The sequence below is a fragment of the Wyeomyia smithii genome, chromosome 2 (genome assembly GCF_029784165.1).
Source record: "Wyeomyia smithii strain HCP4-BCI-WySm-NY-G18 chromosome 2, ASM2978416v1, whole genome shotgun sequence".
Taxonomy (NCBI): Eukaryota; Metazoa; Arthropoda; class Insecta; order Diptera; family Culicidae; genus Wyeomyia; species Wyeomyia smithii.
The window spans coordinates 15,232,953-15,248,266 of record NC_073695.1 but is presented as its reverse complement, the minus strand read 5'-3'; the positions used below and the strand labels follow the sequence as shown (position 1 = coordinate 15,248,266).

The 15,314-nt window shown below is 40.7% G+C and overlaps 1 protein-coding gene across 3 annotated transcripts in view; it reads left to right on the top strand.

Moving 5' to 3' along the window:
- Positions 1–15,015, top strand: part of LOC129722417 (uncharacterized) — a 35,982-nt gene extending 20,967 nt beyond the window's left edge. Inside the window, exons 1-7 of one of the 3 annotated variants that reach the window (XM_055675844.1) lie at positions 656–2,822; positions 2,939–2,991; positions 3,134–3,658; positions 3,722–3,868; positions 13,511–13,759; positions 14,094–14,493; positions 14,557–15,015. In XM_055675844.1, the coding sequence (XP_055531819.1) occupies positions 2,956–2,991; positions 3,134–3,658; positions 3,722–3,868; positions 13,511–13,759; positions 14,094–14,493; positions 14,557–14,792 (1,593 nt within the window). In that variant the 5' untranslated portion in view covers positions 656–2,822; positions 2,939–2,955 and the 3' untranslated portion in view covers positions 14,793–15,015. Of the gene's footprint in view, positions 1–655; positions 2,823–2,938; positions 2,992–3,133; positions 3,659–3,721; positions 3,869–13,510; positions 13,760–14,093; positions 14,494–14,556 lie in introns of those variants that run through there. The other 2 variants (XM_055675843.1, XM_055675845.1) reach the window with 2 other exon arrangements.
- The last annotated feature ends 299 nt before the right edge of the window (positions 15,016–15,314 follow it).

Below are 15,314 nucleotides of genomic sequence, written 5' to 3'. Positions count from 1 at the left end.
GTAGTACTTTGACCGACCAAACGAAATGCAAAAAAGCGAAGATAAAAATGGTTTTCGGACCGACGACTAATAACTTTGTAGGAATGCGAACTTTACTCTACGATGGTTCCATTTGTTCTGTCTCATACATTGTTAACAATGATTTCCGTTGGTCTCTTGTCTGCGTGTGTGCATTTTATAGCGAAAGTGGATCAAAGTGAGTAGATGTAGGTAAGTATAATTCTGGGATGATTTGTGTTGGTTTATAATATTATAGTAAATTCTAATTTTTCTTTTCAGGCATTTAAATACAAGTTGCTGTTCTCAACAAATTGAAAATATCAAAAATGTACATGATTTAATTGAAGTTTTGGCACAGTTGTAGACGTATTTTGGACATACATTAAAGTTAGAGCAAACAATTCATGATTATGTTTTTTTTTAACTGAATTGGTCGGCAAAAGCGAAAAAAAACTGCTGTTAAACTCAAAATAGTTGCTCTAGAAAGATTACAACTTTTTAACCCTGTGTGTTTTCTGTGAAATTTGGTGCCTTGAGTCAGTGTAGAAATGCGTCAACTCACGTCAAAGTGTCGCATAGTAGTTGCCTTCCGGGTTCGTCGCTTCAACGTTATGTTTACGAGAAAACTCATTTAAGTCTAGGTAGCTACTAATGCTTGTTTTTTTTTTGCGAAACTCTGGAACTACAAGTTGTCATTATTTATAAATTGACGTTCTATGAACACCAAACTGCATTCAAAGCAGTCTCTTTTCCTCAACTGCTCTCAAGTTAATGAAACACGCTTTTTACGATTTATTTCCACAATTGTAACACAAACGAATTGTAACAAATATGACAATCTTTAGCCCTATCTAGAAAAATGAGTAATCAAATAGATGTTCATAGAACTATACATATACAATATGGACACAAAGGCCCAAATAAGAATTAGGTTTTCAATGCTTTTTCTACAACAAGGTAGATTATAATTGATGTAGAATTCTTTTGAAGAAGCGATCGAAACAGCACTGTGCTTTCAACCGAACAGTGGATAAAAGTTGTTCTCCAGTAGGTATATTGAGATTAGCAGGCAAATTAGAACTATGATAAATTGTTCACTTATCAATTACGGATAAACTATTCTTCCATCGTTCAATTTTCCTACATATTCTACGTAAAAGTGAAAAAAGTGGAACTAAAAAATAGCATGTTTTCAATACAAATTCATCATAAATTCCAGTTGGCAACACAACCCAAATATTTGCGTGATTCTTTGAAGGCCATAAACGAAAAGTCGCGTTTCGCGACTTGAATCACGTAGTTCACAGCCTCAGTTGGTGGAATACGAATGCAACAAAATTGCATCACAACCTCGAAGACGAGATTTGAATAAACAAACAAATCGAGCTGATTCCTCTTATCGCACGGAATTAAACCTTTTGCTACCTCCTCAAAAATCAAACACTTCCCCAGACTCACCTTTCCCGAAAAAAAGGTCGAAAATGCGCGCACATAATTCCTCCGCAAATATTTCATTCGGTTGTGTGTGTGTATAACAATTTTGCTTATCGGTTATCAGTCGATCGAGAGTCAATAGGTTGCCTGCAGTTGCCGCCGCTCGCGCAGAGTGGATTCCGAAATCAGCAGCAGCCTAGGTCCGCTATCGGGGTGTACACACACACGGCACGGAACCAACCCTTGGGACACTGCATCCATCCATCGCTAAAAGTTAGGCCACAGTCGTTAGCCCCTCCGCGATTACTGTGCGCTGCCACTATCTAGGTTAGGTTTGATTCGGGTTGGAAGCAGGATGTGTAGGCAATCAGCATCGGGTTTCATGTGCTTGCTTACCCACAGTTACACTTTGGACTGTGCATCCTTTCGCTGCAAGGTAGGAAACCGTACGGGTTCAATATTCGAACTGTTGTGCGGTGATAGGAACCGCAGTTCTCAAGGAAAAACAAGTGATATAAAGCTACTTTAGTTTGTATTCCGGCAATTGAAGCAACCGGGTTTGGATGCGAAACGGTAGAGGCGCATGAGTTCACAGATTGATTATGTTATCACGAGGTATATGCCGCCTCCATAAAACAATCGACTGTGATGTGCTATTTTGCTTCACATTCACTAGATTTTTGCCAATCTAACTCTTCACTCTTCCGTGATATTTACCTATCTATTTATATTAATGATTTTTTTTGGAAAAGTTCTGTTTTGTGCACAAAAATAGTAGTAATATTTTAAACGAAATTCATATTCGATCGAGGGTAACTATATGCTGCTGGGGACGCAAAATTCGTATGAAAAGAATCAAACAACACCTTTTGAAATATTCAATTATGTTGGACAAGACGGTTTATTTGTGAACTACAAAGCAGCATCGTTACGAGCGCTCACAGGTAACAGCAGCTAACGTGAAGTAAGTTTGATTATTCTTCGGATGACATCAGCAAGCTGCAGGAAGTGATTTAGACGAGAGTTACACCTTCAAGGTTTACTCAACTTGGTTTGAATTAAATGCTAGTTTCCGTGAGTTCACTTTCGAAATGATGTACCAATTATCATTATTACTTGTTGATTTCGTGGAATCAATTTTAGCGAAGAAAAAATATGTAAAATGCCATAAATCAAATCAAAGCTGTGTGAAATCTGGAAATTCCAAAAATTCATTCGAATTAAACCCCCCTTAAAACGAACAACCTGCACACAGCTGTGATTGCGTGTGTGTTTATGCCGTTTCAAAGGGCACAGCCAGAACTCACTTTCGATTACCGGCAGCCGGCAGTCCATCGTTGCGTCTTTCATCGATCAGGTTAAATTAGTCACGAGCTAAAAAGATGATAGTAAGCATATTCTGGAACAAAACAAAATGAAAAGTGCAAAGAAATATTAAACTATATATACTAAGCCGGCAACCGATTGATTACTTTCCTCTTGTTCTTCTTCCTGTCCATTTCAGCCGAACGTGATAGCAATATGAGCAATCCTCGAGCTCAAACGAGCGATGAGCTGGTAAGAACCTCTTCTCTGCCCGGCTAGACATGTTTTGATTAGCAGCTGAGCGACAGCGAAACCCACGTTGCTGAAGCTGATGTCCGTGCGAATGGTTTGGTCTGACACTTTTGTTTTTTTTTTTTTACTCTTCCCCTATTAGGAAACTGTGGAGGCTCAGAACTCTCTGTTCGACCTGCTGTACGACGGTTCGGCCCGTGCAGTGACAACTCGGCTTGGCCAGTTTGTGTACCGCCGGGTGGACAGTTTGCTGTCGATCGTGGAAAAAACCGCTCGCTGGAGCCTTCCGCAGTCTTCTTCGATTCATTCTGCTAACGATGACCCGAATAAGATAAGTATTTCGGCACCTCCGCTGGTTCGACCGCTGCCGTGGTTACTCTTCCTTCCGGCTTTGATCGCACTCCGGTTGATTCGCGTTGCACTCTCGTTTCTGGCGCTGATGCTTGGGAAGCCACCGGTTTATCCCGCGACGGTGGTGGGTTTTCTACAGAACAGGCGCAGGAAGTTGCGGGCGCTTAAATATCACGGCCAGCGTTTGAATAGAATTATCCGGTCAGAGAGCCAAGCAGGGGAAGAGTCTCGGCCTACCTGGTTGAACCGGGTTACTTTGCCCATCCGGACGGTGGTTTCCACCCGGGCGTCGATGAGGCAATCGTCACAGGAGGCCGTAAGTGATGCATGGTTTACCATCTGTAGTTGTGAGGCTATGATTTTTTTTTTCTTTTTTTAGAACCATATTGATCATCTGCAGCAGGTTACTAAGAAACGAAACGTCGAAGAGCGGGACTTTGAGGACAGTGATGATTCGTTTGAGGATGCAGCCTGTATGGATTTGCTCGAGAAATACGCAAACATTGACGGAGATTCCAGCTTCAATGTGAGTATTAGGCAGTTTCATAAAAATATCCCAATTTCAAATTTTTTTTCCAAATTGTCATTCTTGTTTTGCCTGAAACGTTTCTCAGATGTTTCTGTTTTTGAACCACGACTAATTCTCGAAAAGGGTTATATAATAAAATGGTTTTGAGGGATACAAATGTTTTTAGAGCCAGAACAGTTTGTTTGACTGGTGTGATGTCTTTAGCACAGTTGTAGATGATAATTTTATCTTTCCGACTAAATTTTTTTTGCATAAACCCCTTTCAACTCGAAGGTGCGGTCTTTAAGGAAAAATACCAAACTGTACTTTAAATTACAATAACTATGCCAAAATCATGATACATACCGTATTTTGCAGTATCGTTCGGTACTCAGGAGTCCCTAAGTTTGATTTTTTTTGCATTTACTTAAAACATCATTTTTTTACGGAGCTATATAGGGTAAATTAAACTGTAACAGACCCATTTCCTATAGTGAACCTCTTCAAGGTTTTTCAACGCTGTTTCATTTCAAACCATGTTCTGTGCAACCAGTTCAATATTACACACTCCTCGTTTGAAAACACCTTGAAACTATACACTTTTTTAACATTGGAGCTTCCAAAATTTTTTTTTTCAATGAGTGGAGGTATATAGTCCTATGCGCCGCCACGTCGAGCCGCCGCCGCCGATGTTCTTGAGTCGGCGCGCCGCTGAGGAAATTTTTATCGCGCCGATAGTAATTTTTTTGCTGGTTGTTAAATTGTTTGTCTACTTGATTCTTAACCATTCTTATTTCTTTTTTTGACATCCTGTCAACCCGGATAAACATATTTTCATTTATTTATGTTGAAATACAAAAACATGAAAGTATACACATTATACGCAATATTTTAGCAGTGGTAATTAGTGTCACGCCGGTACACGCCGCCGCCCCCGATAAATACCAACGGCGTCACGCCGGCGCGCCGATCGCCGCCGAGGTAAAATTTTTTCTACACCGCCGTCGATAATATGGTCGGCGCATAGGTCTGGAGGTATACTGTTTTTTATTTCAATTATGTTTTTTGAATATTTTTAAACATTCAATAGTAACCACACGGAAATATGAATAACAAATTAAAAGGGAAAAATAATAAAAAATTAAACAAATATCCATCAGGTCTATTTTAGAAAAACATAATAGACACTCATCCTATTGTGGACACCCTCACTTTTCTCTGGCTACTACGTTGAAAATACTATTTTCACTTCTCTTGTTTTTAAGGCGAGAAGGGTTGAACTACTTGGATGGACCACTTCCTATAGTGGACCACCCTGACGCAAAACTGTTTATTCTATTGTTATAAATTGGAATTGACGAATGTTTCTTGAGGGGCTGATGCGAATTAGCTAGATAAGATATTTCCCGAATGAAGTCTTCTGGAATTCCCCCGAGTTTTCGCATAAACCTATTAAATCTGATCGGTATTCCGCTAAAGGACGTGGTCCGTTAACGGTAGTTCCACTTCAAAAAGTATTATTCAATTTGGTGAAATGCTGCAGAACATGTCGAAATTTAATTCAAATGAGTAGGCTCATAGCAGACAAGGTAGGATGAGTGGGCCCCTTGCTTTATTAACATATAGTAGACCACCCATCAGAATAACTCAATTTGTCGTGATATGAATCAGAATTTATGAACGTTTGTGATGCAGATTGGAAGGATAAGATGTTTCCCGATGGAAGTTCTCTAGAGAATCATCGAGTTTGCACATGGTCCAATAAAGAAAAAGGGTCCACTGAAGGTTAGTTTACCCTATTGCTGTTCGCTGTACCTTGCTGGAAGGAATAATCGACAAATTAGGGTAAATTAACCTATAGCGGACCCCTTTCCATAGTGGAGCTCTCCCAAGATTAGCTCAAATTATGTGAAAACTAGAGGATTTTTCAGAAAACTTTAATCGGGAAATATCTAGTCCTTCCAATCTGCACCACAAACATTTATAAATTCCGATTCAGGACGAGTGGTTCAATAAAGGTTAATAGAGCATAGTGGTCCACTGGGTCATTTTACCCTATCCTAGTCCAGCGCAAGCTGCTTTTCGTCGTGAACAAAATACATTTTTTTTTTCGCTGGAGATCAGAGCGAAAAGTGGGGTAATTACTTCGGATGGACCACTGCCCTGACGAAAAACTGTTTATTCTCTCGATATAAATAAGAATTTATACAAATGTTTCTCGTGATTCTGAAGAAGATTAGATGGATTAGGTGTTTTTTTTATAGAAGCTGACTGGAAATCCCTCGAGATTTCGTACAAATTGAGTTAATCTGACCGGCGGTCAATCCATTCTTATAGTGCACCACCCTGCTAGATTAAGTCAATCTATAAGAAATCTCGAGGGAAAACTTGCATCAGGAACCTTCTTATCCAGCCAATTTGCATCAGAATCACGAGAAACTGAAAATAAATTCCGAATTCATGTTAAGAGAAATTGAGTTAATCTGGCGGGTGGTCCAGTATAGGGAAGGGATCAACTATAGGTTGATTTACCCTATGATTTTTTTAAATACATAGAAATGAGCAATGGTCCATCCCACTCGCTCAGATCGACTCACATTAACTGAACTTTAACCTAAACTTAAATACAAACCAGATGAACTTGGCCAGTATTATTTCATAAATGATCATATTCCATGCTCGTATCAGTTGAGTGTTGAGATTCCCTATACTGGCAACTCTTGCGCGTTGTTTACGATGGTTGTTGATGTCCGTTTTCGGGAATTATCAGTTGTTTTTCATAGCATTTGTTTTTTTTTAACGCAAGTCTGGTTCGTTTGACAAGTTAATCGTTCGGTTTATTTCGATTCGTTGAAGTTTTCCGTATTCTTTGACTGGTATTCAGTGATTCTATAAAAATAAATTTCCAAAAGTTGCCGATTGTGCTTCTGTTGGTGCCATATTGTTCTGTTGCTATTGCCGCCAAATTCAAGCAGTTTGTTTACATCTGTGCATCGTTTTGTAATCCAACAAAAGAGAGCATGCGAAATATGCTCGGAAGATGTAACTTGTAATAGGGGGTCACCCTGTACACACTGAAATTTGCCCTGCGAAACTTTTACAGGGCGGCCAAAACTCTACGGACTTTCTTAACTTCACTAGAACGTAAAAAAAGAAAACAAACAAAACAAACACTAATCGCAATTTATTCCTATTTTCCTCTTTTCTGTCGATGGCGGTGGTGGGTGCCGACGGCCGTTGAGGAATCCAATAATTCCGGCTGTGGATTCTGCTGCATTGATGGTCTTCGGCGGGAGGGTGTCTTCTCTACTGCTCCTTTACGATTAGCCGGGGTAGCAAACACTGCTAACCGATCCGGCGCGCAAACGCCAGAGTTTGCATTCGATGCACGGGCCATTGGCTGGACTTAGCAGCAGAACAACGTTCACACAACCTGCAAAATACACCAGTTAGAAGCACAAAAATCAAAACCACACGCGACGTGTGTCCCGTACCGAGATCGAGGCTAAACACAAAATCCTGCGATGGCTGTCCATCGCATTCAGCGCCACTATTTTGCAACTAGAGGAAAATACCGGCCTATCTATCCCTAAACATTCATTCACAAACATGACAAAAAATCAAACCTATTTAACGTGACAATATCCTTGACAAACGAAAAAACGAACGATTTCAAACGAAAATAAACAAACTTATGTGAACGATATTCAGCGCAAGTGGTGAGAGTTGTCATGTTGGGCACACGCTCTTACGGGAGTGTTCAAATGAGGGTAATTTTTACTCATACACTCTCTCGTAGCAATACCGAAAATTAGGTAAATTTTCCACTTGATGCTACAATTGCAACCGCACAGGTTACAAACTGGAATCGACCATTGCATTTGTGGTCTCTGTGGAACCTACTATCATGTTGCTAAGGACTGCTCAGGAATCAGCCGCAGCGAAATGAACAATTTCTTCATCAAAGGCGTTGCTGTACGGATTTTATCTACGTGCAGGACAAATTTCAAGCCTGATCAAATCCACCGCATGATAAAAGCGTAACTCATGGAGATTATGCGCAAATCAATTGATTGTTATTGGTACAAGAATCGTTCCTCAGCGCTGGCCACTGCCCGTAATAAAGACACCTCTCTTCAAGCCTGTATTGAGCCTGTATTGCAGTGCCTCCAAAACCTAAGTTCCGGGTATATTTGACTTTCACTCCCACCTGCAACTTGTGATTGAGTTGGAAAAATCGCGAGCCGTTGCTGGGAGACAAACATTGGTATTGGTTAAACTAGTCTCAACAGATTCAGATCTGTTCAAAATGTCCTCTGTTTGTCATAAACCCGTCAACCCGTTAAGCATACAGACGCGAGGCATACGGACACGAGGCATATGGACGCGAGGCCGAATGGACGCGAGGCCGAATGGAGGCGAGGCCGAATGGACACAAGGCCGAATGGGGAAGTGAGCCGGAATACGGTATATCGTCATCATCATCACAGCCCTCTTTTAATAACATGTATTCTGCTTCAGAGTGACATTTGGAAAGAAATACACTCGCGGTCTTCGGCCGACTCGCTGTCCGAGCGAATGCTATCCTTACTCGCTACCGCTCGTTCGGACTTAACTAAGGGAAAGAAACTCTGTTTGAGTAGACCTAGCAAACCAGTAGATCAGTCGTTTGTGTGCGAGAGGCCGCCGCTTCCGAAGGCGGGTCAGCGGCCGGCTCGGACTGCGGAAACCACGGCGGCTTAGTACCGCCACGTTTCCTTGCCCTCGATTATGCGTCTTCGCCGCATGATTTAAAAAATAATATTATGCCCAACCTAAACTCTTTAGAAATATAGTTGCACTTGAACTAACTAACTTGAAGTTAAACATATCTGAATTTAATATACAATTGGTTGGATGACGCTTTTTGTCAATCATCAAACGTGCAACATATTTTTCAATAGACATTTTGATGGATATTTTTCAATTGTGACATTCTTATATGGATGTTGCAAATCCGGGACACGTAGTCACGATAATTGGATCACATGCGATCGTGCAATATCCTATTCGGCCTCACGTTCATTCGGCCTTACGTCCATTCGGTCTCGCGTCTATTCGGCCTCGCGTCTATTCAGTCTCGCGTCCATTCGGCCTCGCGTCCATTCGGCCTCGCGTCTGGTATGCCTTGTGGCAGTCTGCCTCGTATCCATTATGCCTCACCTCCATTATGCCTCGCGTCTGTATGCCTCGTGTCCCGCCCCCCTTTGTTTCATTCAAAATTGGGATCGATCTCAGTTTGAAAAAAAAAAAACGCTCTTCTGACGTATAACGAAACACAGACGAATCGGTACTCGGAGGCGATGGTTGTTTGATAACCAATAAGCGATGTTTCTCTAACGGCATAGGACTTAGTGCCTCTATCACAGGCGAGTACACTGGGGTCGCTTTTTACGCGGTTGGTTGTACCGCATTTGAAAGATTAGATTAGATATACTTATACTAAACTTATTTGATACCGCGTACAAATATTCTTCCGAATCGAGTAAAAATAATCCGCGTTATTGTAAAAATATCCCGTTTCAAAAAAAGCATAAAAACAACCCGCGTAGAAAGCGTCCCCAATGTATCTCTATCTTCCTCTATTTGTCCCGCTGAAATGGAGGTTTTTCCCAGCCGACCTCTTTGGATTCGGATGCCGGTGGTACTTTTCGCCCAGACGATCTCTGAGGCCTAGTCCAGATTTGCTCTTATCTTATGATGCCCACAACTAGAAAGATCAACCACTGGAGGATGTTGGGGGCCAACGCGCTCCCAGGCCAATTAGGTTATGTTTTAATTCTGATCCGAAAAAACTACTACCAAAATTCTCGTGGTCCAAGGACAAAACTGGAAGAGTTTATGCTGAGTGTTATCGACCGCTCGTAAGACCGCTCATCCTGACTGAAACAGATCTGGACGACTGCATCTACTCATCATAACTCTTCGGACACAACCACCATGTTTATATTTCAGATCGAAGACGTCTCAACAGTGAGAAAGATTCTGGTGGTGGTGTTCTAATTGCAGTGATAGTAACTTTTCGTTTTCTGTGCTTACGTTAGCTATGGATGACAGCCTAGAGCAGATTTGGGTGAAGATCAAGGCATGTGGTTCGGTTATTGTAGTTCTCAGGTAATCTCAGGTAATCATGGATCGATATACAACATGTGTTGAATTAGCAGTCAACTCAACTTCTACTTTGAGTTTTTTATTAGCAGTCAACTCAACTTCTACTTTGTGTATTTTGTGGATTTTTTTTATGTTTTCTAGAGTAACATTATATTTTGGACGTCCACTGCGCTCAGCATCAACTGTGCTCACACGAACAGTTCGAAATTGACGAAACCAATATTCCACAGTTGCAAAAGCTGGAGCAGAGTTCGGATAACCTTTGTCAGGCCATGCTTTGGTTTGCACTGTATTTTTCTCCATCAAAAAGCAAGTCACAACAACAAAAGTTGCTTACTCTCTTTGCTGTAATTCGCAAACTAATCGACCGATTGCTGTCAAATTTGGACACGTATCTATTGGAAGATGGTGCTTTGTGATGGTCAAGTAGATTTTTTGCAAGGGGTCAACCCTATAAACTTTTCAGCCGAACTGTTAGCAGATTGTGTCCCAGTAGTGCATCCACGACGAGAACCAGCTTGAAGTAATACAGAACTCAAGAAACTAAAACGTGGTTTTCACGCGTTTCCGAGCGTATCGAAAGAGTCTGTGTGAGCTTAACCATTCACAATTTACTCTAGCCAGTCGTTTATATATAAAATTAAATAAGACACTGTACAAACGCTACATCAAACGTGCCGAACGAGATCTTCGGACTAATCCGAAAGCCGAACTATATAAAATCCCAACGGAAAAAGATAGTGTACCAGCGACTGTATTTTTTGATAATGAAGAAAAAATAACGAGTTGTAGGTCCAAAAAGCATTTTGGTGATGTGTTCTGCAGCGAAACGACGACTGCTGAAGACATTGCAACTGCTTTAGTGGACGTGCCGACAGACTTTCATGCGAATGTTCTCATTGTTGATGAAAATGATGTTGAGTTGATAGTTAAAGAGATGAAGCAATCTATCGCTCCTGGCCCGGACGGAATTCCTGTGGCGTTGTTGCTGCAATTCTCTGAAAGCTCCTCTTGCCTTTCTATTCAGTTTGTCATCGGCTTCCTCCACTTTCCCTAGCATTTGGGAGTCATCCTACATGTTTCCTAATCTCCTAACTGGTCTCGAGGTACGATACTGGCCTAACAAGCCAGTCATCGTATGCAACAAGGCTTTGCTTTGCTTACATGTTTCCTGTATTCAAAAAAGGACACAAACAAAACGTTAGAAATTACAGGGGTATTACTTCTCTGTGTGCATACTCGATGGTTTTGAAGTCTATCGTGAATAATTACCTCTTCTTCCATTTGAAGAATTGCATTAGCACTTCCCAGCAGATCGGTATCTACCAATTTACTGGAATTTTCGTCACATTGCTTGCGCACATTAGATCAACGCCTTCAAATTGATGCACTGTATAAAGGCAGCATTTAATCGTGTTGACCATCAGATTTTTTTTGGAGAAGCTGAGACGTTCAGGGGATTCGGATCGACTCGTTGTATGGTTTTGTACGTATCTTTGTGAGAGACGGATGGCGATAAAACTTGGAGCATCGGAGTCAGAATGGTTTTGCATTATATCAGTTGTCCCTCAGGGAAGCACTTTAGGACCATTGTTATTCTCCTTGTTCATCAATGACGTCACATTTCTGTTGCCTTGTGGCTGCCGACTTCGTTATGCCGATGATCATAAAATTTACCTGGTCATTAAATCCATTGACCTCATTACACTCCAGAGCTTGCTGATTATGTTCGACGATTGGTTAAAGAGCTAAAGAGTTTTGTTGGACCAAATAATCTAACAAATTTAAATCAGCGGTAATCATTTTAGCAATTAGAAATGATTCTCAAAACTGAAAATACTTCAACGATCCTTGTACACTGCGCTCACTCTACTGTCCAATTTTGGGAGCTGCCTGCGTAACATGGGACCCGCATTAAAACAAGTGATCGTATCGAACGTATCCAGAAACTGTTTGTTAAGCGTGCACTACGGAATTTACCTCGGAACGATCCGGGTAATCTTCCACCGTACGAGAATCGTACTCTGATAGGTCTGCAAATCTTTGAACAGCGACGAAAGTGTTTGGAAGCAACCACCGTTTTTGAAATTTAACATCTCACCCGAGTAGACAATTCATCCCCCTTCGACTGAATTTCTAACAAACCAACTATGGCATGAAATGAATAACCCTGTTAGGTCTATGGCAGAAGAAACTAACAGGCGTATGACATGTTCAATTTTTGGTATGTCCACCTGTTTTTCTGTTTATCTTTAATTCAAATAATAGTGCTATATGTATGATTAATTTGTAATTTATGTTTGAAAAGATGATGGGTTTTTAGGCTCGTTTGAGAATGAACGTGTTGTTTCAAATTAAATTGGGATTTTTCCCATCCTTATGTTGATTAAGACCACAAAAGGTTGGGCGAATTAAATAAATTAAGTCAAATCAAATCAAATCTAATTTAAACAGTAGATCTGGGTTCATCAAAAGTAAAGTGAACAGGGCTTCACTATTCAAAAAGGGCCCAGGAGGCAGACTTTTAATTTTCAATGCAGTATCATGATACAAACCATATTTTACCGTTTTAGAAGATTCTAGACCCAGGGTACCATTTGCATTGAGGGAACTAGTTTTCAATGGAGACGCATGGTGGTCATGGTGGACATTGAAATATGAAAAAAAAGGTATCTCCAAAAAAAAATATACCTTTGTGAAAATTCATATTTTATGTAAAATTTTCTTAAAAATACAAAAAAATTAGACGAAGTCTCCAAAACGGCAATATACGATTTGTATAATAATTTTCGTATAGTTAATAATATTCAAAGTACAGTTTGATATTTTTCCTTGAAGGGCTCATTAGCTTCCTGAAATTTGATGTTGAAAGGTTTTTCGTCGGTTTAACGGCTCAAACGTTATAAATTTTCGAAAATTTTAAATTTTGAAACAAATCGATTTTCAGGCCACCTCATGTTCGAAAGTGGCATACTAGGGGCCAAACAAAAAAGTATGGGTCTGAAATTTTTGGATAAAGAATAAATATAACTATTTTGAGTGTGATCGGAGCACAGAAATCTCGGATAGAACTCTTTTGCATGGAAAACTCTTTTGCATGGAGAATTCCAGCTTTTGTCATATTTCTCAATGATACCTCTGGAGCAGAAACGGATTAGGCGAATTTCAATGACCTCACGTGACGTTTTAAGGACGATCCTAAAAAATTAAATTTATAGTTTTTTGGAGAATGTTCAACTATCAGCCGTCACCATGGATTTTGTGAAGAGTTTCATTTATCTTTAAACAATTGACGGAAAACTCACATTCGAAATAACAGCTTGAAGCATATAGCATCAATAATTTTAATAATTCTATCAGTTCATAATCACTTGCTCTGCATGGTTAGAACGATAATTAATCGATAAAGCATAGAAATGTTTTAAAACATTAGACATCATACAAAAATCGTCCTCATCCTCGATGATTGGCAAAACCGCTACCATTCTGAAATATCGCCGCCTTCCACAGGAAACTAGAAACGGATATCTCAAGACCACTACCGTCCCTGAAGCACATCTAACCGATCACGAGCCCCCAGGGAGATGGGATTTCCACCTTGCTGTTGCATTGAAAGCACAAATTTCTCTGGAAATACCGAAATGGCCATGCCATTCAATCCTTTTTCCCGAGAAGTTGGCTCTTCCGGCGTTCACTAGCAGTTTCTTTGGACGCCCTCTCCTTAATAAGACATTAAAATTATCCAAATCATCGAACGACGTGAGTAGGCATGCCATTGTCAGCCGAGGTTTTGTGTTTTTCACCGCATGTTTCATGCACGATTCGGAAACTCATTCATCCTAAACTATTTCGATGTCGAAAACTTACTGACGTGGAAACTCTCTAAATCACGCCTTCAACCGTATGCGAAAGTCAAACCAAACTATTCTGAAAAACAAGTGTGCTTCTTTTTTGTGAATTTGATCTATCATTTATCCACTAGCAGTTTTTATTCAATGAGAATCATCCTCGTTTCTTACCCATAGTCATTTATCTTCTTCGCACTTCAACTTATTGTTTTTTCATTCATTCATCGATTTCTCTAACTTTTTAGGCCGGAGAAGCATCGGACGAATCCTCGGACACGTCCGTTTCCGAAGCGGAGAAATCCACCAGCGAAGATGATACCACGGCAGATCCTCCAACGGAATCTCAAGGAGCATCAGCTGTAGCAGCAGCAGCAGCCGCAACAGCTGGAAATAGTATGAATGGCCACACCGAAACAGAGAGGTCAGCAGATCCGCAAGCCCAACCAGCCGAGGCAGAAAAGTTACAGAAAAAATCATCGCTGAACGTTATCAAAGCTCTCAACGCAAACATCTCCCCCAGCATCGAGAGGGCCGAGGAAGCAATCACCGAGAACGGATCGCCCTCCGATCCGATCAGTGGTGACAAGCAGGACTCGAAAAACACTAAAACCGCACCGCTTGCCAAAACAACGCTCGCCGCTGTTGGTAGGTTGAAAATATTTTTCAAAAAACTTAATATTAATAACCGGAAACGAAACACACATTTAGCTCCCGAAGCTGTTACTGCGAACAGCGTCAGCATGAACAACAATAACAACAAAGCACAGTCGGTCGCGGCGGGCGAAATAAAGGGGAGCTTTCAGCAGCAACAGAAGATTAGACAGCATAATCAACAACCGGCTCCCCTGCAGCCACAAAACTATCAGCAGCTGCCAACAGTCACGGCGAACGGTGGCAGTGGAGGTGGCCGGAAACAGAAGAGAACAAATCAAACTTACTCTTAGTGTACGCTGATAAGTGGTTTAACTCTTTTTTTTTCTAATGCTAACTCGACGGTTTATTCTTCTTATTACTCCCCTATGTTTAATGATTGTTTAATGGATATTTAATTGTGGAAATGAGTGTAAAACTATTTCATTAATTTACATGATTCGATATGTTTCTTACTTACCCGAAGATTGCTGGAAGATTGTTTTGTCGTATAAAATACATAGCATGTAAGCAACAGCCGGTCTTTTTTTACAGTCTGGCAACTTTGCTGCACTGTTTTGTTTCCTTCTGAAGAAAACGTCCGCGCTTTTCCTGCCCGTGCAATAGGTTAACAACAACAAAGCAGCCCACAAAGGAGCTTTCGTTGTATTATCACATGGAAAAGTGTCAAACCACAAGCGAATGCGCATGCTTTTATTCACTCTCACCCATTCTCTCTCGCCGGTTGAAAAGCTCTCTTCTCTTGAAGAAGGCAAAACTAAAAACAAAGCATGTTGACAGTTGCGTACCGTCCGTGTGCGGGGTTAGTGTATTTA